Here is a 24,506-nt window from a genome sequence, read left to right as displayed (position 1 = left end):
CGCAGCAGCCCATGGGATGAGATAAAACGTGTGGAAGAGACTCTCCCCGATGATCATCCGCAGCCAGGGACGGGGCCCCAGGGAGGAGCTGGGAAGAGCCCTGACGCTGGTTCCCAGCTCCATCCTGGCTCCGGCTGGATAGCTGCTGCAGCCCCCGGATTTGCTTGGGGCCTCGTGGTACGCGCCGTGGCTTGAAGGCAGCGTCCCTCTGGCCGGGGCACAAATGCAGAGGCGCTTTGGGCCCAGGGCTGGCACCGTAGCTCGGCAGGGCCACGGTCTTGGGTTTTCATGCCAGGGGAGGGGGAGCAGCTTCCATTTGCTGGAACCCCACCCCGCCGGGCCTCTGCTCTCTGCTGAACTCCTCGTCCACACCACGAAGGACTGTCCCAACCAGCCACGGCCCAGCAGCCCTTGCAGCTCCAGCCACCGCCCCCAGGTAGGGGCCCTTCCCTTCCCCTGCGTTCCCTCTCCCCATGGAACCCCCCGAGCTCTCCGCCCAGTCAGGAATTCAGCCAGGGAAGAGAAACACTCACCTGTATTCCGGGAGGCCCCGGGGATCCTGGGGGCCCTGGCATCCCGGTGGGGCCACGCATCCCTTCACTGCCCTGCAAACGTCATACGGAGAGTGAAACCGCTGCCCTCTGCCAGGCTACTGCATGGGTACAAAGCCCCGGGCGCCCCTAGCCACCCCACAGGGTACTCCAGAGACCGCTCTGGCTTCTCCATGGGCTTCTCCATGCACGCCAGCCCCCGGATCCAAGGGGGGAAGGAAGCGGAGCAGCAAATCTCCTGGGAGTGGCCCCAGCAGCCAGGAGGAACACGGGCCTCTTGCCTGGAGTGTGCCCGCAAGGCTGCAGACGTGCCCCCCGCTGTGCGCCCGGCGCGCTCCATGGCCTGCATTTTACCTGTGCACTAAAAGGCTGCAGCGTCTCCTTCCTCCCCTCCTACGGGGGAAGCAGCAGCGTCGCTGGGCAGGCCCCTCCCAAACCACAGGTAGCTGGGGATGTCCCCAGGGGATGTTTCCATGATGGATCCGCCACCGGAGATGGGCCAGGAAGGGGGAAGTTTGTGTCCGGACAGACTTAGCCCCGTGGCCTGTTACAAAGCCAAGCACTGCTGGCCAGCGCTGCTTTGGCTTCTGCGGGGCGTGGTGGCCAGGGGGCCCAGCACACACAGCGCCGGGCCCCCTTTGCTCCCGAATCCTGCACCCATTCCGCGTCCCCCGGCCCGGCGTGGTGGACAAGAGCGTCTGGCAGAGCTGTTCCCGGGGCCGTGCCAAAAAGCACAAGCCCACAACCTCGGCCTCTGGGATGCTGGCAACCCCGGCTCGCTGCAGAGGGAAACCTGCCTATTCCCCCCCCCCCCCCACCCGGCTCCTCTACAGCCTGCCTTCCGCACAGCAGCTAGCGGGTGTCCCCAGAGCCCTGCGAACGGCACGGGGGCTCTCTCCTACCCCGGCTTGGCTGCAGGGGGGAGGTGGGTGCTTGCCAGGGCTCCCAGGAACCCTCCGGCGCCTCGCTGAACGTGCCGGGCTCCGAAAGGGACGTGCTGGCTGGAAAAGTGTCTCTGAGGAGCGGGCCCCTGGATCAGATCCACATGGAGACCAGCCCCCACGGGCCTCCCCTTTTCACGAGCTCCCGCCCCCGGGTCGCCCTGCAGGGACAGCGCCGCCAGGGAAGCCACGCCCGAACGCCAGCCTGAGTGGCACCCGGCGCCCCGCCAGCAGCAGCTCTCTCCGGTGCTCCGAAACCCCCTGGCTAGGACACCAGGCAATCGCCAGGGACCCGCTCTCTTGGGACGTCCAGCCCCACAGCCGGCCGGCCTGGGCGCACTCACCTTCTCTGCTGCGGGCCCTGGCGGTCCGGCCGGTCCAGCTTTCCCTGGGAACCCGGGAGGGCCCTAAAACAACAAAGGTTTGGCGATCTTAGAGGGGGAATCAAGTCGCTCGGCACGGGGGTCTGTGAGCGGCCCCTGCTAATGCCGCTCGGCAGCCGCCACTCAGCACGTCTGCCGCTAGCGCGGATCTGCCCCAGTGCGCACAGGGCTAGTGAGCACTGGGAATCAAGCCGGGAGAAAACCCCTTTGGCCCAAGAGCTTCCCTCCCTGGTCTGCTGCCCTGCCTCCTGCCCGGGCCTGTTCGAGCTCCGGTAAGGAGGCTCTGCACCATAGTGAATGTGCAAAGCGGGGCCCCTCCCCCCCCGCCGCCCCCGATTTCTGGCTGCAAATCCCCGTGCTCGGTAAATCCCCCCGAAAACCAGACAAGGAGGGTTCGGAGCCTTTATTGTCCCGTAAACTATGGCCAGGAAATAATCCCCATTTATCCCCCGCTGGCTCTGCCTCAGCCCCGGCCAGCGCACTGTGCCTTCAGGACCCCCTTCAGGGCAGATGGGCATCCCGCTCCCCCACCATGCCCCCTTCCGGCTCCCTGGTCACGGGTGGTGAGCTCAGCCCTCCGCCCGGCAGCTCCCCCGCCAGGCTACCCACGCATGGACGGAGCCCCGGTGCCCGAAAGGTCCCTCGGGATGTACTTACGGGTGGCCCTGGGAAGCCCGGCTGCCCCTGAAAGCCCTGTGGATACAGTCAGAGATCAGCCAGTGCAGTGCGCCCGGGGTCCCCGGCAGAGGCAGCCTGTGTGAGATCCTCTGGAGATGAGGGGTCCCCAGCATCTGGCTCCCTCTTGGAACCGATCCAGCCTCCGCCCCGCAGCCAGAGCCCCAAGCACCCTGCATGCTCTTGGAGCCGTGGGGTGGGCCTTGCAGCCTTCCCCGCACAGCCCTGGGGGCAAGGCTCCGGGCCAAGCCCCCAGGGTTTAGCGAGGCGGCAGGCCCAGGAGCCTAGGTGCAAGAAGTAGGGGTGCAGGGGGTGCTGCAGCACCCTCAGATTTTCCACTTGGCTTCCCCGCACCTAGGGATTGGCCCCACTGCCAGCTCTGCCAGCCCCGGGTCCCGGCCCCCAGGGTCCTGCTGGCTTCGGCACCCCCCCCCCAGGGTTCCCACCATCTGCCATCGCTGCGGGCTCTGAAAGACGCAGAATCGGGGAGGGAGGGGGGCTCAGCTTAGCACCCCCACCCCACAAATAATTCCAGCGCCACTGCCTTTGGGCCCCTCGGGGGCATCTCAGCAGGTTCCTCTGCCTGCTTTGGGGCAAGGCTTCTTCAGCCGCTGCCAGGTCCCCGGGCAAGGAACCCAACAGGGGTGAGGAAGGGGGAGCCCCCTGGTCTAATCCAAGGGGCAGTGCCCACAAAGCAGGAGCTCCCAGTGCCTGTTCCTCCCTCCAGGGAGGGGAAGGGGCAGAGAAAGTCAGAGGGTCTCACCTGGTCTCCTTTCTCCCCGGAGTTGCCCTGGGCTCCGCGCTCTCCTCTCGGACCCTGGGGCGGAGACAGAGCAGAGGGGCTGCAGTTTCTCTGCCACTGGCCAACCCAGCCAGCCCTCCAGCACCCCTTCCTCCGCACCGTGCCCCGGTCGCCTCCCCCCTCCCCACCCGTCGGCCGAGTGCCGCTGCAACACGGGCCTGAGCCGGCCAGCGGCGCCAACTTTCCCAGGCAACCCTTAGCTGTGAACTTACCGCTGGCCCCGTGGGGCCTGGGATGCCATCGGAACCGGGGGGGCCCTGGGGAGGTAACCAAGGGAACAAGGATCAGCTGCGGAGAGGAGACCCCCAGCACCCCAGCTGGCCACCACGTTAGCCAAGGATCCGCAGGGCAGCTTGGCTCAGCCCTGGCCCCTCCGGCGGGACCCAGGGACCCTGCGAGCTCCTGCAGGTGTGGCCAGGAGGCTGCGTGGGGGGACACGGCGGGGGCGCCTTCACCCCGATTGTTTCTATCAGGGCAGCCCCCAAACACCTCGGGATCCGGGCCCTGGGGCTCCCACCCAGGGAAAGCCGGGACCCATCCCGGGAGGTACTTGCAGGAGGTGAGCAATGAGCTCTGTGGCGCTGGCCTGGCACTCGATAGGGTCCCGTCGCCCCTGGGGTCTGGGGCTACCGGCCACTCCCCTCCCCAGGGCCAGAGGCTGCGCTGCCCAGTCTCCCGGCCGCATGCTCTCAGCCCGGGGCTGGCGAGGGGATTAGACGCCCAGCAGCTGCGAGAGGAGCAAAGGCAGCCCAGCTGCGCCCCACACACAGCTCTGCCCCACACCCAGACGCACCCCACACCCAGACGCACCCCAATCTCAGCTGCGCCCCACACCCAGACGCACCCCAATCTCAGCTGCACCCCACACCCAGCCCCGCCCCACACCCAGACGCACCCCAATCTCAGCTGCGCCCCACACCCAGACGCACCCCAATCTCAGCTGTGCCCCACACCCAGCCCCGCCCCACACCCAGACGCACCCCAATCTCAGCTGTGCCCCACACCCAGCCCCGCCCCACACCCAGACGCACCCCAATCTCAGCTGCACCCCACACCCAGCCCCGCCCCACACCCAGACGCACCCCAATCTCAGCTGCGCCCCACACCCAGACGCACCCCAATCTCAGCTGTGCCCCACACCCAGCCCCGCCCCACACCCAGACGCACCCCAATCTCAGCTGTGCCCCACACCCAGCCCCGCCCCACACCCAGACGCACCCCAATCTTAGCTGCGCCCCACACCCAGCCCCGCCCCACACCCAGACGCACCCCAATCTCAGCTACTCCCCACACCCAGCCCCGCCCCACACCCAGACGCACCCCAATCTCAGCTGCGGCCCACACCCAGCCCCGCCCCACACCCAGACGCACCCCAATCTCAGCTGCGCCCCACACCCAGCCCCGCCCCACACCCAGACGCACCCCAATCTCAGCTGCGCCCCACACCCAGCCCCGCCCCACACCCAGACGCACCCCAATCTCAGCTGCGCCCCACACCCAGCCCCGCCCCACACCCAGACGCACCCCAATCTCAGCTGCGCCCCACACCCAGCCCCGCCCCACACCCAGACGCACCCCAATCTCAGCTGCACCCCACACCCAGCCCCGCCCCACACCCAGACGCACCCCAATCTCAGCTGCGCCCCACACCCAGCCCCGCCCCACACCCAGACGCACCCCAATCTCAGCTGCGCCCCACACCCAGCCCCGCCCCACACCCAGACGCACCCCAATCTCAGCTGCGCCCCACACCCAGCCCCGCCCCACACCCAGACGCACCCCAATCTCAGCTGCGCCCCACACCCAGCCCCGCCCCACACCCAGACGCACCCCAATCTCAGCTGCACCCCACACCCAGACGCACCCCACACGCAGACGCACCCCAATCTCAGCTGCGCCCCACACCCAGCCCCGCCCCACACCCAGCTCCACCCCAATCTCAGCTGTGCCCCACACCCAGCCCCGCCCCACACCCAGACGCACCCCAATCTCAGCTGCGCCCCACACCCAGCCCCACCCCACACCCAGCCCCGCCCCACACCCAGCTCCACCCCAATCTCAGGCGCCACCCTACACCCAGTCCTGCCCCAAGCTCCTCTACTAGTGTGGGGGTGTGTGGGGGGGGTTTCCCTTCCCCCCAGTGGGGAGCGGCCTGTGGCGTCGAGCTGGCGCAGGGTCAGGTCCAGGCACTCACCGACTCCCCTTTCTCCCCGGGGGGTCCCACGTAGCCGCGCTCTCCTTTGCTGCCCTGGGGAGGAGGGGGCGGAGAGGAGATGAGCTTGGCACAGCAGCCGCAGGGGCTGGGGAACCCCTCTGAGCTGGGTGGGGAGGGAGCTGACAGCGGAAGTTTGGGGAAAGGGGTGGAATGGGGGCGGGGCTCGGAGCAGTGTTTGGGGGGAAGGGGTGGAACAAGGAAGGGGCCTGGTGCGGGGGGGGGCACCCCTCAGCTAGTGGGGAAGTCACCCCCTCTGAGTGGGCCTATCGACAGGGGTGGGGCCCGGGGCCCCCCTCGGCTAGCGGGGAAGTCACCCCCTCTAAGTGGGCCTATCGACAGGGGTGGGGCCCCCCTCGGCTAGCGGGGAAGTCACCCCCTCTGAGTGGGCCTATCGACAGGGGTGGGGGGTGGGGCCCCCCTCGGCTAGCGGGGAAGTCACCCCCTCTGAGTGGGCCTATCGCCTGACCCTCTGGGCGAGCTGGGCTGGAAGAAGCGAGCGAAGGAATGTCCATCCAGTGTCCCACGCCCCCCGCACGGTGACGGGAGAAGGGGGAAAGAGACAGACGGGCCTGGCCCAAACCCAGAGGCCTCCTGCTAGAACCTAGGGGCCGTGGCGTGCTCAGGCCTGGCAAGCACCCCAGGGTGGGGCTGAGATCAACGCACTAACATGGGTCAGACCCCCCACTCTGGGCAGCGGAAGTCCTGCCTCCTCGCCCGGACGGGGCATGCTCCCGCGGTATAAAGGGAGGGAGCCCAGCTCAGCCTGGCCTGGATGCCGGAGGGAAGGACCTAGGCTGGAAACCCCCGCGGAGGACGAGAGCCAGCCCCTGCCCAGGGCGATCAGAGACCCCCAGGCCGGCTGAGATGGCCGGCGGGGCGGGAGAGACGAGTGCTGCCTTGCCGGCTGAGAATCGGGCTCCGACGCTCACAGCGGCAGCATTGCCACCCGCACCAGCTTCCCCTTCCCCGCCCAGCCGAGTCCGTGTCGTCTCCGGCGCCATCTGAGAAACCGTCAAACACGGGGGGTGTCCCTGCCCCGCTCCGCCAGCCAATGGGAACCGCTGACGCGCCTTCCTCCTGCGCTGTATCCTTAAGGAGGCAGGCTGAGGTCCGGGTATCTGGGGGGGGGGGACTTTCTGGGGTCGGGGGCTGCTGACCCACAGAAGAATCAGTCGGGGGCCACACACGAGTGAGAAGGAAACCCCCCCCCCAAGCCCTCCCTGACGTGGCCCCTGACCGAGGAGGAGAAAGACCCTCCCCACATCCTCCTCCCACACCAGAGCCTGGGGGCCCAGCCTAGTGGATTTTGTGTGCTCCACCCCTGCAGGTGGGAGGTGGGGGGCTGGCTCCCCAGTGCTGAGCCTCGGGGGCTAGATCCAGGCAAGCTGGGGGGCTGCGTCCCCACCCCAGTACATACCAAACCCTGAGCCTTGTGTATCCCTGGTGGGCAGGGACTGGGCTACCGTAATCCCCGTGTCCACAAACTATTCCCCACGCAACCCAGCAGTACTCACAGGCAGGCCGGGCGGGCCCATCGCCCCGGGGTAGCCGGGCTGACCAGGCGGGCCCTGAAGGGAAGGACATTGGGGATCAGATGTGCCAGGCTCCAGGGTTAAGCTGCCGGCCTCTCCCCGCCGCTCGTACCCCCCACGCTGCACATGGGCCGCGCGTTCTGCTGGGCCAGCCTGACGCACACGCAGGGAAACCGCCGGCCAGTGGGTTGGCCTGGCAAGCGAATGTCCCCCCCCCCCCCCCCCGGCTGCTCCTGAGGGGCAGCTTCCCCCCGGGCCTGGGGCAGCCAGGCAGGTCCCTCTGGGGCACACAGCCTGGCACCGTTGGGCCAAATCCTGCGGCTGCGGGGACCCTGGTCCAGCTCAGCCCATCTCACGGTCCCTCTGGGCCGAGGTGTCAGCCGCGGCTGCCCCTCCGCCAGCCTCCTGCCAGCCCCTCTGCCCACCGGGCAGCTCAGCCCGCCAGAGTTTGGGGAGTTTGGTCACTCACCAGTTCCCCTTTCGCGCCGGGCAGCCCAGGCAGTCCGCGCTCGCCCTGCAGGCCCTTGGGAGAGAAAACAGGCGGGTCGGTCAGGACATTTCTACCCTCAGCCCCATTCCCACCCTGGCGGTGGCAGGGCCGGCCCCACGGGGCACAGCAGGGCTGCACGGGTGGGATGACGTGATCGGCCAGGAGCTCAGCTCCGGCACCCAGAGCCGGGTGCTACAGCTCCTGTGCTCGTCACTGCCACTGGAGGCTCTACGGGCTGTCGGCGCGGTGACGGCTCACCCTGCCCCCCCGCCGCGGGGCTGGCTTCCCCAGAGCTGGTCCCCCGCCCGCTGGCTCCGGCACCTCTAGGGCAAGGGGCAGCCCCGGTCTTTGTTCTGAAGGCCCAAAGGCCAGAGCAAGCCGGGTGGAAGATGCGCCCCTGCCCTGCCCCTCGGCCGAAGCCGCATCCCCAGCCAGGAGGGGCGAGGCCGGCTCCGTTGTCTTCAGCGGACTCGGTCACTTTGCAGCAGCCCTAGCGGCGTCCGCGTGCCTGGCTGGGTGGATATGGTCCCACCCTGGCTGGGGGAGAGGGGCTTACCTGCTGCCACTCGTGGGAGCGCCCTGTCCCCCCCCTCCAAATGCTCCTCCCAGACACGGCCCCACAGCGCAGACCGGCGCCGACTGGCCGCCGTGCCCAAAGGCCGCCCCTCGCCAGCCCTGCTTTCCAGGGCGGGTGCTTTGGAGAGGGAGGGATGAATGCGGCACGTCCCATCGATGGGAGGGGCCCTGAGGTGAGCGGGGGGCACTACACTGGGCAGGGAAAGTTGTGCCCCACAGCAGGGGTAACAGGTCTTGTCCTCTTGCACCCGGGGCCCTGCCGGCTCTCACTAGCTCCCTGCTGGCTTTGGCGGCTGCTCAGCCCCCCGGCACTCCCGCTTCCTGCCCCCTCTGCTCCCCAGATGGCTCCTCCTTGCACGTCGCCCATGAGCGGAAGCCACAGCTGCCCAGTCCCAGAGACCTCGTCCACATCCAAAGGCTCCGTCGCCGTTCCCCTCCCGCCACGTCTCCGCAGGCCACGTACGAGTGTGTGCGCTGGATGGGATGGGCGAGAAACCCACGTGCGCCTCTCGCTGGCCGTCCCGGAGTGGGAGGGGCCAAGGAGGTAAACCCCAGACCCCAAGTGAACCGGGCACAACACGGAGCGACGAGGATGGGGGTTAGTTTCGGTTACATGGCGCCTACGTGGTGGAAGGTGATGCTGCCGAGGCACTGAACACACCAGCGAGGAGGTGAACACTGCGTAGCAATGACACACACAGACCGTGGGGTTACGGTGACAGTAGCGGGAGATGCCAGATAGGAGATTAGGACATGAATGACGTAGGGGTGATGGGAGGAAAAAACCACACAATCCAGGTGCCCTCTCTCACGCCTGCCTCCACAGGAGGGGTTTTGGGTGGGGATCATTCGTGACGGGGCACTGCTGACGGAGATCCTGCACGCTCAGCCCGGAGCGGAGGCAGGAGGAAGAGCAGACGAGAGACAGAGGGAAAACAGAGGCGTCGATTCCGTTTTTTTTCTCGATTGAGTCTGAGCTGAGCACCACGGGGCCCCGGACCGGCACACCCAGCGCATGGCAGCCGGCTCCACACGGAGACTGAGCACGCAGCCAGCAGCAGGGTCACACCCCGGCTCGGTGCAGCACCACTGGGCTTACCCAGGGATTGCAGTAGCAGCTCCAAGCCCCAGCTGGGATCAAAGGCCCCATTGTGCCGGGGGCTGCCCAGACAGTGAGAGGCAGCGCGGGCCCCAAAGAGCTCACAGTGGAAACCGCCAAATGGGGGAGAGAAAGGAAGAACTGCGCCCATTTTACAGATGGGGAGCGGAGGCCCAGAGAGATTCCAGCATCACCCCGCAAGAGGGGCAGAGGCAGGGCATGACCGCAGGGTTCCCAAGTCCCAAGCCTGAGCTGCGAGGGCAGATTTGCACCAGCGGAGAAGCTGGCTCCACCGAGCTCAATGGAGTTACGATTTGCTCCCACACAAATGGGAGGCAGATCAGAGCCACCCGGAGGGAGAGGAGCTGCAAGGAGAGATGGGGACAGGAGGGCTGCAGAGGCAATAAGAAGCCCCTGGGCAGGGCACAGATGAAACTGGCGAGGGGCTTTTCCTCCTGGGGCCCGGAGGAGTCTAGTGCAGGGAATCGGTGTGCGCAGGGCCTGGCTGGGTGACCGGGCGCAGCGCCCAGAGGAGAGTAATGGAGGCAGACAAAACCAAACAAGCATGAGCGACAAAGGACCGCACAGAGCACGTGCCGTGCTGGGTTCTTACAGGCAATCCGGGTGCGCCAGGCGTTCCAGGAAAACCTGGAGGGCCCTAAGGGAAGAAACAGTGAGATCACACCTTGGAAATCACAGTCAGGAGGCGGGCGGGGGGAGGCCTGGGGCAGTGGGGACGGGACCCTGGGAAGGGAAGCCGAGGGGCTAGGTATTCCAGGACACCGGCTCGCGTCAGTCTCTTGTTCCAAGCGGGACGTGTCTCCTCTTCTGGTCTCGGGACCGGCTCTGCGGACTCCCCCTGCCTTCAGCATCCGTGCCACCTTCGCCCCCCTCTGGAGAAGGCAGCTCTGTCCAGAAGCGCTTCCCTTCCTCCACCCCTCACCATGGCCTCAGGGCTGGGACGTAGGTTGGCAGAACACGTGGCCTTCGCGCTGCTTCCAAATGCCATTCGGCCGTGCTCAGCCATTCCCAGCCCGGGCGCTGGGCCAGGATTTCAGCCTGGGATCTTGGGAGAGGCTGTAGAGCAGCAGCAAGTTCCCATAGCCCCGGGCCGTGGCAACCCCGAGGGAGCGCCAGGGAACTCTTCCGCAGAGGGTGTGCGCGGCGCCTTCAGAGCACAGCTGCCCCACCCCAAGGGGCAGCACCCCGCCCTACCTACACACGTACGTTCGTTGCCAGGGTAACTTACCGCTGGTCCGGTGGGGCCTGGGGATCCCCTCGACCCTGGTGGGCCCTACAAAGAGATCGGCACAGAGTTAGCAGCTTGTTAGTGGGGGGGGGGCTGTCTGCTCTGTGACCCGGGGCCCCCCTGCGCTGGGATGGGAGATTCTCACTGACTCTCCCAAATGTGAGTTAACCCAGACACCCAGGCTCAGCCCCCCAGGGAGAGACAAAGGGAGGAGGGCAGAGACCAGCACCTGGCTGGGGGGCAGGGCTGGAGGAGAGTTTTTTAGTTTCTGTCTGGGATCATGGAGGAAGCAGCCTGAGCAAGGGGGCTGGGATTTAGGGGCCCAGCCTCCCCCATCTCAAGGGGGGCTGAGGCATCACAGGCCTGGCCCTATGACCGGATTCCATCTGTGCTGGGCTGTCTCCTGGAGAAGCAATAAACCCCCTCTGTTCTACTGGCTGGCGGAGTCTGTTCGTGCCACTACGGGGTGCAGGAGGCGGGGGACCCCGACACGACGTCACAGGAGCTCCTCAGCTCCATCCCCAAAGTCACGTGACAAGCAGCCGGAGCCCCCGGCCACGGTGGCGATGAGAGAAGGGAACAGAGCACAGCGCAAGGAGGGAGACTGAACGGAGCCGGTCCCTGCGGAGCCGGAGCTGCACAGCTCCCCTCCGGGCCCGGGCAGGGGCTGGTGCTGGCTGGAGGATTTTCAAGGCTTGCCCGGTGCCCCGAGCCCTTCCTGCAGGGATGCGGTGAGGGGCGGGAAGCAGCGGATGCTGGGGGGGAGGGGTGATGTCTAGGGAAAACCTCCATCCACCGCGAGAAATGCCGCCCATGAGCTGCAGCTGGCAAAGGGCCAAAGCCCGAGGGGAACCCGCCATCCCATGGTCCTGGCGCAGACGCTGGACACACCTGCTCCCCTCTCTCTCCGGGTAAGCCTGGGATCCCCGGCAGCCCAGGCCCTCCGGCACAGTCACCGTTGCTCTCTGCTTGGTCGCCCTGGGGGGAAAGACGAGACCCATTTCAGGAGACGTTTCAGCTCAAGGTCCCCCCCTCCAGGCCGTGAAGCTCAACAAGCCGCCCTGTGAATCCAGCAACGTCCCACGCCCCTGGAAACCCCTGGCTGCCCCAGGGGGCTGTGAAACTGCCCTGGAGCCTGGCCGTGCTCGGGGAACCGCTGCCCATGTGGCACTGGGCAAACGAGGAACGTACCTGCCCCTTACACATGCACTGGGCAGGGGAGTGCCCCATGCTGACCCCCCGCCCTGTCGTGAGGCGGCCGAGGCGGGGAGTCCTCGGGGGGGGGGGGTTCTTAGACACCGGGGAGAAGAGTCCCCTCACCCCGCCCACAACCAGCCCCGAGCGCAGGGGGTTCTACTCACCCGGGGCTCCTCCGCTCTCGGGAACTGAGCAAAGCACTGGAAGAGGAGGAGAGGCCGAGGGTTTATTCCCGCTGGGTTTTGCTCCATATTCCGGCCTTCACCGGGGAAGAGGTGCAGTGGGGCTGGCAGTGACCCCCGAGGAGGCACAGAGGAAAGGGACCCAGCATCATTGGGTCTAGGCCCCCCGGCCCAGCCCACATGGAAGCCAGACGTGTGAGTCTCCACCCCTGTGCCCTTGTGCCCCACGGCCCTAGTGCCAAGTGAGCCAAGTGTCGGCATCAGCCACCCCCCTTCAGAGTGTGCCCGCCTTGCACGGGGGCTGAGGGTGGCACAATGGGCAGTGCAAGGGAGAACCGGGCCTGGGGAGTGAAAGAGGCATAAGCCAAGAGCTGCACCGGGCCAGGGCCGTGCGAGGGGTTACTGGGCACAGACTGGCACTATGGGCCCAGGCTCGTGTAAGCAGGAGCCGTGGGCACGCCGGGGGTGCGGGGCCGTGCCGCCGGGCGGGCGTCCATGGAGTAGTGCCATTGCACTCGCGGATGTGTGCAGTGCACCCCGGGCACTCTCTCTGGGACACCCTGGAGCGGCTGCCACTGAGGCACGGAGCTTCCCCGGTGTTGGGGTCCCCCCCGGAGCGGCTGCCACTGAGGCACGGAGCTTCCCCGGTGTTGGGGTCCCCCCCGGAGCGCGGGGAATTCCCATGCGCTGGCCACGGGAGGCGGCGGCAGGGTACTCACCCGCGCGCAGTTGTCTATGCCGGGGACACCGGGCATGCCCTGGTCGCCCTTCTCCCCTTTGACTCCGCTGGGCGTGTGGGAGCTGGGCTGCACCTGGGCACAGTCCCCGCAGATGTTCTGGGGAGAGAGGAGAGGTCACATGAGGGGGGATCCCCCAGCATCCGACTGGGACGCGCCGGCTTAGCACACTGGCTGCTGTTCCTATCACAGCGGGGCCACGGGGCCCAGCAGAGATCGGGGCCCCGCGGTGTTAGGTGCTGCACAGGCAGCGCGCTGCAACAGCCCCACCCCATGGAGCTTATGAGGGGGGGACTGCGTCGCCCTCTACTGACCAGCCCACGGGACTGCGACAGCCCTCTGCTCCCGGCCGATGCAGTAAGTGGATCAGAACTGGCTCCCTGCGGCTCTGACAGTGCCCCGCACTGGATGCTTCCGAAGGAGGGGCAACGGCCTGTCTAGGGGCCAATGGCAAGGTACCTGAGACCCTGTTGGCCAGGGGCTTGCCTCAGTCTCGGATGTGGAAAGATGTGGGGTCCCAGTGGGGCACACACTAAATAAAAGTCAGCAGTGGGACGCTGTTGCAAAAAAGGCAAACGTCATTCTGGGAGCCATTCACAGGAGTGCGGTGAGCAAGACACGAGACGTCGTTCTCCCGCTCTGCTCTGCGCTGATTAGGCCTCAGCTGGAGTCTTGTGTCCAGTTCTGGGCACCACGTTTCAGGAAAGAGGTAGAGAAATTGGAGAGAGTCCAGAGAAGAGCAACAAGAATGAATCAAGGTCTAGAACACATGAGCGAAGAGGGAAGACTGAAAGAATCGGGTTTGTTTAGTCTGGAAAAGAGAAGACAGAGAGCGGACGAGAGCAGCGTTCAGTAGCTAAAAGGGTGTTCCAAGGAGGAGGGAGAAACATTGTTCTCCTTGGCCTCTGAGGACGGGACAAGAAGCAATGGGCTTAAATTGCAGTTTAGGTGGGACATTAGGAAAAACTTCTTAACTGTCAGGGAGGCGAAACACTGGACTAAATTGCCCAGGGAGGTTGTGGAATCTCCATCTCCGGAGAGATTTAAGAGCAGGCTGGACAGAACCTGTCAGGGATGATCTAGACGGTGCTTGGTCCTGCCGGGAGGGCAGGGGACTGGACTTGATGTCCTCTCGAGGTCCCTTCCACTTCTAGGATTCTGTGATTCTATAAGAGGCCATCTGCAGCTCTAGCTGCCTTTGCTTCCCAGCGCTCTTACCTTGAGCACCTCGATGTTCCGCTCCGCGACGACAGCGAGCGGCCCCTGCAACAGACACACAGAGAAAGAGAGGGTACCCCCTGGAAACCAGGCCTGACCGCTGCAGGCTCATCTCGCTCAGGGCGACTGCCAAAGCAGTGAAAAGCATGATGGGTAAGAGGCTGTACGCTCACATGTGCTCTGCCCAGGAAGACTTAGGCGCTAGGGAAATAGCTCGGCAAGAGCTAATGGCGAAAAAGCACTAAGCACACACCTGGGGCAGACGGAGACACGGACACATCAGTTCCTGTACCTACCACATCTCCTGCTGGCCCAGGCAGTCCTGGCAAACCATTGTGTCCTGGGATGCCCTAAAGCCAAGGAGAGAGCTTGAATATTCAAATCCTTCTGCATAGCCTTCTCCACGCCCTGCTGCCTGCTCCTGCTCTCACCGTCTCTCTCCTCCACCTCGTGCTGCTAGAGCAAACACTTTGCCCTGCTTCCAAACTCCACGCAGGGCCCACACGTGGTTCTGCCTTAAAGGCGCTGTGATCTGATAACCGGCACACTCAGCTCTCCTATGGGGCAGGATCGTTCTCCCTGTTTTACACGCGGGGGAAACGGAGGCACGGAAAACCAAAAGTGATGTGACTGAAGTCACACAGCTGGCCAGCAGCAGAACAGAACCTAGATCTCCTAGCTCCCTGCCTAGGGCTCTACCCTCTAGACCTCACTGTGGAGGGGGGATTTTTTCAGAAACTAATCACTACGGCACAAATACAGCAGGGCTCCCCAGTTCTCAAGTGCCCATCACCGTAGCCTTGGGGCCTGGCTGAAGCAAAACCTTCACTGACTTTAACAGGACCAGCGCTTGCGCAGGGACTGAAAGCTGCGGGACTGGGGAGGGTTTTTAAAATGCACCATTTTGCCATCAAGAAATAATACTCTTCTTTTTGGTGGGTCCTACAACATTGTTTTCCCCTTGCCTGCCCCCTGCTGGCTGGGCCGTGGCACTGCACTAAGATGCGGTTCCCTGCGCGGCACGCATGCCAGTAACACCAATGAAACGTTTAGACCAGACAACGGTGCCAGGCCAGTGGCTGGGCTCCCTCGTCGATTGCAGCTCCAGCCCCAGGGCCAGGGAACCGTCTCGTTAAGGCTGAAGGATTTACATGGAAGAGAGCAAGGCCTCCCTTGGGCGTGAAATATCAAGCGCCGGACAGCGACACAGACTCAGCTCCCCTCTGAGCTGGCTGGAGGCTACTTTGGGCCTCGTTGGGGTGGCCGAGCCAGGCCTCCCAGCGGTCAGCCGCATGGCCGAGCTGGCAGGCCCAGCACACGGGCGTCCTTTCAACCACCGACAAGGAAGCATCCCATAAAGACGTGATGAGCAGCGCTAGCGAGACAGCCCACGGCCAGGCTGGCTCACGAGCCTTGGTGTGTGTGTGGGGGGATCGTTAATGTTCCCCGGCTCCTGCGAATGCAGGGATCCTGGAGAGATCCAGGGCTAGGGATAGCCCCAAAGGGCTGGCGGCAGGCTTATGGGACCCCCTGCTGGCGGCTTGTGGGGCGATGAGCCGAAGCCTGGCCGTTCAGATGCCGAGCTGGGCTCCCCGAGAGCCTTGGGGGGGGGTCACGCACACGCATGCACAGCCAGGCGTCTGCAGCTTCTCCATCAGCGCCCCGGGGAGCCGGATCGGGGCCTTGACTTGCATCCTGCAATAGAGAGCCCACCCCACCCTCCTCTCCCTCACTCACCTGCCTCCCCGGAGCTCCTGGGGGGCCTGGCGGTCCTGGGGCACCTGGCGGACCCTGCAACATCCCAAGACAAAGAGAGAGGGGCCGTTAGGGCGGGGCGGGGCGAGCGGATGGGGCAGGTGCAGGCGGCAGAGGGAAGCGCACACACCTGCGGGCCAGGCTGAGGCTGCCAGGAGGTCCCGATCCACAGTCCTGGGGCTCCCTACGGGTCCAAGAGAAGGGGAGAGCGTTTAGCGAAGGCAAAGCAGAGCCCAGGCATCCTGGCTCCATCCGCCCAGCCACCGGAGCAGGAAAGCAGCAGCGGCGGGCAGCATAGGAGGGGAGGCAGGTGGCCTGCCCTTGACAGCATCCAGGTGAAGAAGGAGCCCCCCTGGCCAGGAATAGGCAGACTCAGGGCTTACCGGCATCCCTGAGTAGTTGGGGTCCACGCGGGGCCCAGGCTGGCAGGTGCATTCGCCGGGGTCCCCCTGAAAACACAAAAACAATCAACACTGGGGGGGGGACCCTGGTTAGGGGCCAATGGGGAGGCAGGGCAGTGGGTGCTGGGAGCCAGCGGGTGCTTAGGGTCCCCTGGTGAGGGGCCAGTGTGGGGTACGACAGTTGAAGCTGGCAGCCAGCAGGGGGCAGGGCAGTGGATTCTGGCAGCCAGCAGGGGGCAGGGCAGTGGATTCTGGCAGCCAGCAGGGGGCAGGGCGGTGGATTCTGGCAGCCAGCAGGGAGCAGGGCGGTGGATTCTGGCAGCCAGCAGGGGGCAGGGCGGTGGATTCTGGCAGCCAGCAGGGGGCAGGGCGGTGGGTGTTGGCAGCCAGCAGGGGGCAGGGCGGTGGGTGTTGGCAGCCAGTAGGGGGCAGGGCGGTGGATACTGGCAGCCAGCAGGGGGCAGGGCAGTGGATTCTGGCAGCCAGCAGGGGGCAGGGCGGTGGATACTGGCAGCCAGCAGGGGGCAGGGCGGTGGATACCGGCAGCCAGCAGGGGGCAGGGCAGTGGATACCGGCAGCCAGCAGGGGGCAGGGCAGTGGATTCTGGCAGCCAGCAGGGGGCAGGGCAGTGGATACCGGCAGCCAGCAGGGGGCAGGGCAGTGGATACCGGCAGCCAGCAGGGGGCAGGGCAGTGGGTGCTGGGAGCCAGCAGGGGGCAGTGCGGTGGGTGCTGGGAGCCAGCAGGGGGCAGGGCAGTGGATTCTGGCAGCCAGCAGGGGGCAGTGCGGTGGGTGCTGGGAGCCCGCTGGCTTGGGCCCGCAGGGGACTAAGTCCCAGGTGACTGGGGTGTGGGCCCTGGTGCACAGAGACACCTCACGGCTTGGTCTCTCCAGTCAGCATGGAGGGAGGGGACGTCCCGACCCTGAGGAGCGAGGGGATCAATGCCAGGGGCAGGACAAACCCCTCGTCCACGGCTTAGCCGAAAGCCCAAGTGCCCAGCAGCGAGCCGACGCTGCATAGGGGGCCGCGGGGCCGATCGGCCGCAGCCTCTGCCGCAGGCTGCCAGCACAGGCTCAGCCCCCAGGGAGCTGTCGGCCATCAGGGATGGAGAGGAAACCAGCTCACCTTCTCACCCCGGGTCCCCTTCTCGCCCTGCCGGGAAGAAGCCAAGAGAGACGTGTTAGAAGGCAACGCCACGTGGGTCAAGGGCAAGAACATGCCTTGCTGGTTCCATCGGGGTCTCGGAACCGGAGCAGTGCTGGGCAGGGTCTGCCGTCACCCATTCACGTCTGCTGTGCTTGTGCCCCTACCTCACTGTTCACCAGCACTTGTGCAAACAAGTCTGTGTTGGTGTGAGCATCTGGGGCACACCTGCTCTTGGCACAAACCCCCACATTCAGGAAAGCATCTGCTATTGGCCTGTCTCCTCTTCCCAAACCTCCAGTCCTCCAATCAGAAACAATGACATGTGGTGTAGGTGACCATTCCTACGCCAGCAATAACCCACGGTGAACAGGCGGCAGGAGCGGATGTCTACTGGGAGGGACGCAAAAGGGGGCACCAGCTAAAGGGGGGGGCTTTACCCAGGTGGCCTGCACATTAAGGGCAGCCACGGGCTTCCGCTGAGCCCATCCCATTGGTGACTGCAGATCATTTTTAAGTCTTCTGAAGCAGGAGAATCAGTTCTGGTTGATACGGGCACAGGGAGGATTCTTACGTAAATGACTCCAAGATCTCTTCCTTGGTGAGTGGCAGCTAATTTAGGCACCATCATTCTGGATGGATAGCTGGGAGGCTCTTTTGCCATGTGTAGTTTTTTGTTGCCAAGCCCCCAAGTTTTGAGAGATCCCTTTGCAGTCCCCTTTGGACTTAACCATCTGGATCTCTTCTTTCTTTCTTTCTTTCACTCCTCCAAGGAAGTGTGTTGTAGCTCACAAAACCTCTAATACTGCCATACATTTGTTCGTTTTTAAAATGTCACTGGACTCCTTGTTTTTGCTGAAACAGGCTCACGGGGCTACCTCGCTGAAACTTTATATCATGTGCAAACGTCGCCCCCCTCGCCGATTACCCCTTTTTGCAGATTCTTTATGAATATGCTGAACAGCTCTGGTCCCAGACCAGTATAAACTCCTGGGGACACGTCTATTGGCTTCTTTCCCTTCCTACCTCTTCTTTATCTTTTCACTGGAGTGCCTGGCAATGCGTTAGGGCAGCGTTTCTCAACCCATGGTACGCGTACCCTGAGGGGTACTCGAGAAGTCGGGGGGTTACGTCAACACCACTGAAAATTGGAGAAAACTGAATTTTTGTTTTAAGTTTCACAGCGCTTTATTTTGGTACTTTTTACACCCAAACATTGAATCGCCCGCCCAGCTATGATTAAGTTGGTTAAACAAATGTGTTGCAATGGTAGAAAAAAAATTGTGTCTGAAAACTGTAGGTACATCATAAAAAAAAGGTTGAGAAACACTGCTTTAGGGTCATTTAATGACCTTTTGTTATCTTGATCACTCTGACTCAAAGGCCCTGTCCCAAGGGTGGGAGTTTGACTCACCACATTCCACAGTCAAACTGGGCCCTCCCAGGATGGGGAGAGGCATATGACCTTTGCCCCCCCCGCCCCCCACATCTCCCCTCTGCCTGTGGGCAGGAGAAAGGGCTCCATTCATGGCCTAGATTGCTCACAATGGCTAGGTTGCATTAGGAGGAGCTTTTCCAGCAGATCTAGAGAAGTGATTACTCCCCTTTATTTGGCAATGGTGAGGCCACATCTGGAGTATTGCGTCCAGTTCTGGGCCCCCCACTATAGAAAGGGTGTGGACGCATTGGAGAGGGTCCAGTGGAGGGCAACGAAAATGATGCAGGGGTTGGAGCACATGACCTACGAGGAGAGACTGAGGGATTTGGGTTTGTTAAGTCTGCAGAGGAGAAGAGTGAGGGGGGATTTGAGAGCAGCCTGCAACTCCCTGAAGGGGCGTTCCAAGGAGGCTGGAGAGAGGCTGTTCTCAGTAGTGACAGATGGCAGAACAAGGAACAATGGGCTCAAGTTGCAGAGGGGGAGGTCTAGGCTGGATATTAGGGAAAAAAAAATTACCAGGAGGGTGGGGAAGCGCTGGGCTGGGTTCCCTAGGGAGGGGGTGGAATCTCCATCCCTAGAGGTTTTTAAGTCCTGGCTTGACAAAGCCCTGGCTGGGATGATTGAGTTGAGGTTGGTCCTGGTTTGGGCAGGAGGCTGGACTTGATGACAACAGGTAACAGGAATATTGTGGTGATAATAAAAGTTCTTTCTCTTTTCTTTTTATTAACCTGGTATCGGTTCATTTTTGTGTCCTGGTTTGTACTTTAGGGATGAGATTTCCCAAGTGGTCTCTCCCTGGTTTCTTTAGCATTCGTTGGGTGGTGGGAGTGGATTTTATCCCCAAAATCTAGGGCTTTAAGATTTTGGAGGGAAGTTTTATACCAAAGCCTGGTAGATAAGGTTTGGGGGTACTTTTGCTGGACCCCACTTCTGCATTTATCGTGCCAGAGTGGGGAAGGAGCCATGACAGCTCTCTTGCGCCAAGGCGCATCGCTTTTCTGACGTGCTTTTGCAGTGTGGACATGCTCTTGTGCAAGAAGCCTCCAGTGTAGACGTAACCGATGATCGTAGAACCCAGACAGCAGGCGGGAAGGAGCGTAACTGCTGCTGGACTTCAAGAGTTAAAAGGACTCCAGCCAAGCCAGGAAAATGCCACCTCTGTTACTGAGCATGCTGGAGAGAATGTAGAGGGAAGCCCTCTCACCCTCAAATCCACTCCTTGCTGCTTCCAGCGTGTTTCCCTCCGGGCTTCCAACACTCCAGGACACCTACCGGCCAGCCACTTTACAAGGGACAGTACCAGCAGGGGGCGAAGCTCATCAGGGACCTGATCTGAAGCTCATGGACATTGATGGAAAGGTTCCTATGGAGGAGTCCACAGAACCCTGGTCCCCCTATCTCCCGAACCCATGCCCCCTGCCTCCCCAACAGGCCACATGGCTAATGCCCCTGGGGCAAAGCCAGAGCAGTCTGCTTCATTGCCTTCTGGCTGGATCACGGTGCTGCGGCGTGTAGGATCCAGCACCACACGGGATAAAACGAGGGACAATCCCCGGTTTCACCGAATGAAGGAACATGGGTTATTTTCCTCCCCTGTCTTACAGCTACATTTTGGGGGCCTGGCGAGAATCAATGGGCAGCGTCTCTTTCCCAGCTCCCCAGGCAATGACGGCCGAGTTCCCAGTGAAATCCAGAGATGCCCGGCGTGGGGGCGGAGCTTTCCTAGGGACCCCTCCTGTGTTCGTGCCCCCGGGAGGGGATGTAACTGAAGGGCAGCTCTCTAGCCCAATCCTCTATCTAGCGGAGGTCTTCCGCTGGCCCCCACCACCACAGCACCGGAGCCCCCCAGCCCGTTCAGCCTCACGCAGCCCCACGAGAGAGGGAAATCTGTTCTCCCCTCTGCACAGGAGAGAAACTGAGGCACAGATCCTGTAGCCCAGCAGGATAGCCAAGGGATCAGGTCCCGGGGAGGAGAGCTAGTCCAGCAGGAAAATTGGGGGTCCATCCGTTCCCACCCTCCCCCAATCAACAATTCTTTTCTTTAGGCAAATGAGGCCCCCGTGGGCGGCTGGCGAAGGGATGGGTGCAGGTGATGGACTCCAAGGTGATGGAGGTGACATGGAGAGAGAATTACCTCGTTTAACAAGGTATCCGTCCACTTCTCTGTCACCAGGGTTGAATCAGAGGCAGGGAGCCCTCCGGGCGAGGGAAGGAGCTTGCTCCCGCCTCTCCCGACATGGAGGCCGCCTGCATCAAAGCGCAAAACACTGTCAAAGACGCGGCCCTTCCCAAAGGGCCGGCTCCTCGGCCGGCGTGAATCGGCACGTCTCCGTCACGGCCAGCGGAGCCTGGCTGGTTCGCGCCGGCCCAGGGGCCGGCTCGGCGTCTCCAGCAGCGTCACCGGGCCCGACGTTCCGAGGCGGCGCCGGTGCGCGGGGACGCCACGGAAGGTCGCGTGGGGCGAGGCCTGTCGGGGGGCACCGGGGGGCGGGGGGGCACAGCCAGTTGGCGGGTGCTGCTGCCTTGTCTGATCTCCAGGGAATGAATGCCCAGCGCAGCCCAATTCTACCCTGGTGGTGTCAGCGAGTCTCCCAGAGCGAGACACCCCCCCTCCGGTAGACGCAAGGCTGCATCTTACGTACCGTCAACCCGTTGGCTCCGGGCACCCCCGGCATTCCCCGCTGCCCTTCGCGGCCCTGGGGGGAGACAAAACCGCAGAAGTGTGAGCAAGGCGAAGCATCACTCCTGCCTTAGAGACGGGGAAGCCGGCGTCGCCATCGTCCTAGTAGTGCCTGGCTGATTAGGGAACAGAACCCAGGAGTCCTGCCCTCCCTCCCCTCCGCTCTGAGTAGGAGATGACACCTGCATCCTGCTTGAGGAAAGTCCATCATACGAAGCCCTGAGCGCGCAGAAGGAGATGCCCAGCAACACGTGGCGTTGAGCCTGCGTCCCCGGTACTGCACTGACTCTGAGGCTACGACTACGCTGCCAGTTTTGGCAGCAGAAAATATGCTAATGAGGGACTCATTTGCATGAGTCGCAATCTCATTTGCATCTTTTCTGAGGATCCGTTTTTGCGCTAGGGGCTTTAGCACAAAAACAAGCCGTGTGGACGTTTCCTTTTCGTGCAAAAACCCCTTTTTGCGCAAGATCGGTAGACTTCCTTTTGGGAGGCATAGAGATCTTGCGGGAAAAGGGGGTTTTGCGCAAAAAGAAAATGTCCACGCTGCTTGTTTTTGTGCAGAGAGCCCAGCGCAAAAACAGATGGGCAGAAAAGATGCAAATGAGATCGCGACTCATGCAAATGAGTCCGACATTAGCATATTTTCTGCCGCAAAAACTGGCAGTGTAGACATAGCCTGAAGGCTTGGACTCCGTTACGGGTCAGCAGCTGTGACCACTTCCCCCAGGTGTGGCCTTGCAGAGACCCGGGCTGACCTGGGCTAACCAGTCTGGGGCCTGGAGAGCCAGGGAGAATCCCAGCATGTGTGTGTGTCCCGTAGCCCCCTCTGCCTGCCCCGTTATAACCCTTCCGGCCAGGTCTGGTCTCTTCTCGCCCTGCCGGGGGAGGCCTAGGTGTGGCAGAGTGCAGGGGGAGGAGCGAAGGCCACCTCCCAGGTGTGGGCCTGCAGTGGATTCCTTTCCCACCCACCAGCCAAGCAGCCAGAGGCGGAGGTCAGTGGGCCCACACCCGAGGCTCGCTGTCTGGGAACGTGCAAGACCCGGGGGCGAGGTGGGGAGCTGTGCACGTGGGGCAGACTGTTCTGTTTAACACACTGATGAGGGCGAGGTCCCGACACCCCTGCAAGTGACTGTCACCTCCCTGAAACCACGGCGCGAATGGGGCCCCGCCCTGCAGCAGGAACGGGGGTACTTACCGGTGGCCCGGTGATGCTCCTGCCCGCAGGTCCGGGAGGACCCTCGGCCCCTTTAAGCCCGGAGGATCCCTGCCAAAGAAAAAAAAGTCACGTCTGGGCCAGCGGCAGGGTTGGGGCCGGGTATAACCGAGATCTCTGATCTCCGCACTATGAACTTATACCAATGGAGCACTCTGACGAGGGCACTGGAGCCTTCCGGCAGCTGGGGAGCAACCAGAGACCTCACCAGTCACTGCTTCAAACCTGGTGCCGGGGCTCTCGGCAACGCTAAAGCTCCCAGCTCCGCAATGAAGCTGCCCTCCGCATGGCGTCCCTAGCGTTCTGGAGGGGGCCTTTGAGCAAGACTCTTTTCTTTGCTCATGCATTTTTGCTCAGGGAATAAGAATTGGCTGCAGGCGTGTCCTGGGGAAGATCGGGAGGATTCGTTAAGGGAGGTAACACGGCCGATCCTTTGGGATTGGTAGAATATTTGCACCTTCTCTATCAGCTTCATGTAACACGAACACTCTAATTCACTCGCTTTTCCCCCGTCCTTCTCCCCTCCACCCCATCCCCTGTCTATTTCGGAACTGGACTTTTAATACTCCAGGCATCTGAAGAAGTGGGTTGTACCCACTTGGTAAATAAAGGCCTGTTGTAGTTTGTTAGTGCCTTGCTTGCATGATACAACATTTTGGCGACAAGGATGGATCTTCTGCCTCTGAACCCACCTGCAACCTTTCTGCAAAGCCCAGGTGAGCCTCCAATTGCTTTTACCGCCTGGATCCATATATTTGAGACTTATCTGCTTGCCATCAGCGCTACAGGGATTTCTGAAGTAAGACAGCGCGCTCTGCTAATCCACTGCCTTGGAGCAGAAGGGCAGCGTGTATTTTACACTTTTCCCCTTGCAGATGATAAATATGAGACTGCACTCACTGCATTAAAGAACTTTTTTGTGCCAAAAGTGAATGTAGTAGCTAATGGCTACAGATTTCGCCAGCGTGAGCAGAAACCAGGGGAGACGATACTGCAGTATGTTGCTTCTCTGAGGAGTCTGATTGTAACTTGTGACTTTGGGAATATGGCAGATGAGATGACTAGAGACCAGCTCATTGGGAAAACAACCATGCTCCGTGTAAGAGAACACTTGCTTCTAGAACCACAACGCACCCTGGAAAAAGCAATAACCATTGCTACCCAGATTGAGTCAGCTATAGCAGAAGCCTAAATAATGAGCATGGATACAGGAGGCCTAGTCCAGGCTGTGACTCCTTTGCAGAAAAGGCCACTATGGCTGCACAAGGGGAAAACTAATGAAAAACCTCAGAATCAGCAAATTCAAAGCACAGCAAAAGCATGCTTCCCCTGTGGATCCCCACAACACCTCGCAAGCTACACAGGATGTCCTGCAAAAGTAGCTCGGTATAATCCCTGCCAAAGGATTGGGCATTTTGCGAAGGTCTGCCACAGTAGCCAGTCCAATCAACAGGTGCATGCAGTTACAATACCAGATGTTACTGTGCTGAGTGTGGACAAAGTCACTACTGCCCATATTCCAGAAAAGATAAGGAGCACTGTAAATGTTTCTACCACACCTTCAGGCAAATCACATCCTATTTAGCTAACGTTGGACACTGGTTCAGCAGTGTCTATACTACCTGATTCCATCTATTTGCATTACTTTAAAAACATGCCTCTTACTGAATCCAAACTTCAACTGGTGTGCTATTGGAAAAACCAAATTCCACTACATGGCTGCCTGCCAGCAACAGTGTTTTCAGTGTCATATTTCTGCCAACAGTACAGTGTCTTGTTCCATATTTGTTGCTGCGGTTAGAACAACGATGTTTATTTTATAATTGGGAGAGCTTCTTAAGAGAGGAGGGAACGTGGTGTTTTAGATGCTGCTTGTAATGATTAGAACTGGGAGCAGTGGTGTTGGGAATCTGGAAGCGCAGGAAACAGGAAGGAGGGGGGAGTTGATGGGTCAGGGCTGAGTGAGAGCTACAGAGGGGAGCAGCAGCAGCTTTGGAAAGAGGTTTCCCCTTGGGTAAATAAAGG

At 62.2% G+C, this 24,506-nt stretch overlaps 1 protein-coding gene across 7 annotated transcripts in view; it reads right to left on the bottom strand.

Annotated features, from left to right (window-relative positions):
- The window catches only part of COL16A1 (collagen type XVI alpha 1 chain), a 103,316-nt gene that overhangs the window by 11,039 nt on the left and 67,771 nt on the right, over window positions 1-24,506 (bottom strand). For 3 of the 7 annotated variants that reach the window (XM_075908929.2, XM_075908930.2, XM_075908928.2), the window contains exons 36-56: window positions 22,464-22,532; window positions 21,228-21,281; window positions 17,130-17,156; window positions 15,986-16,051; window positions 15,733-15,786; window positions 15,585-15,638; window positions 14,144-14,197; window positions 13,848-13,892; window positions 12,612-12,728; window positions 11,875-11,910; window positions 11,405-11,491; window positions 10,514-10,558; window positions 9,878-9,922; window positions 7,569-7,622; window positions 7,082-7,135; window positions 5,547-5,600; window positions 3,565-3,609; window positions 3,314-3,367; window positions 2,533-2,568; window positions 1,837-1,899; window positions 534-605 (exon numbers count right to left, since the gene is read on the bottom strand). In XM_075908929.2, coding sequence (XP_075765044.2) covers window positions 534-605; window positions 1,837-1,899; window positions 2,533-2,568; window positions 3,314-3,367; window positions 3,565-3,609; window positions 5,547-5,600; window positions 7,082-7,135; window positions 7,569-7,622; window positions 9,878-9,922; window positions 10,514-10,558; window positions 11,405-11,491; window positions 11,875-11,910; window positions 12,612-12,728; window positions 13,848-13,892; window positions 14,144-14,197; window positions 15,585-15,638; window positions 15,733-15,786; window positions 15,986-16,051; window positions 17,130-17,156; window positions 21,228-21,281; window positions 22,464-22,532 — 1,185 coding nt within the window. The remainder of the gene's footprint in view (window positions 1-533; window positions 606-1,836; window positions 1,900-2,532; window positions 2,569-3,313; window positions 3,368-3,564; window positions 3,610-5,546; window positions 5,601-7,081; window positions 7,136-7,568; window positions 7,623-9,877; window positions 9,923-10,513; window positions 10,559-11,404; window positions 11,492-11,874; window positions 11,911-12,611; window positions 12,729-13,847; window positions 13,893-14,143; window positions 14,198-15,584; window positions 15,639-15,732; window positions 15,787-15,985; window positions 16,052-17,129; window positions 17,157-21,227; window positions 21,282-22,463; window positions 22,533-24,506) is intronic. The other 4 variants (XM_089773493.1, XM_089773494.1, XM_089773495.1 and 1 more) reach the window with 4 other exon arrangements.

The sequence above is a fragment of the Pelodiscus sinensis genome, chromosome 26 (assembly GCF_052426305.1).
Source record: "Pelodiscus sinensis isolate ZL-2025 chromosome 26, ASM5242630v1, whole genome shotgun sequence".
Taxonomy (NCBI): Eukaryota; Metazoa; Chordata; order Testudines; family Trionychidae; genus Pelodiscus; species Pelodiscus sinensis.
The sequence above is the reverse complement of the archived record's forward strand: the minus strand, read 5'-3'. Positions and strand labels throughout refer to the sequence as shown.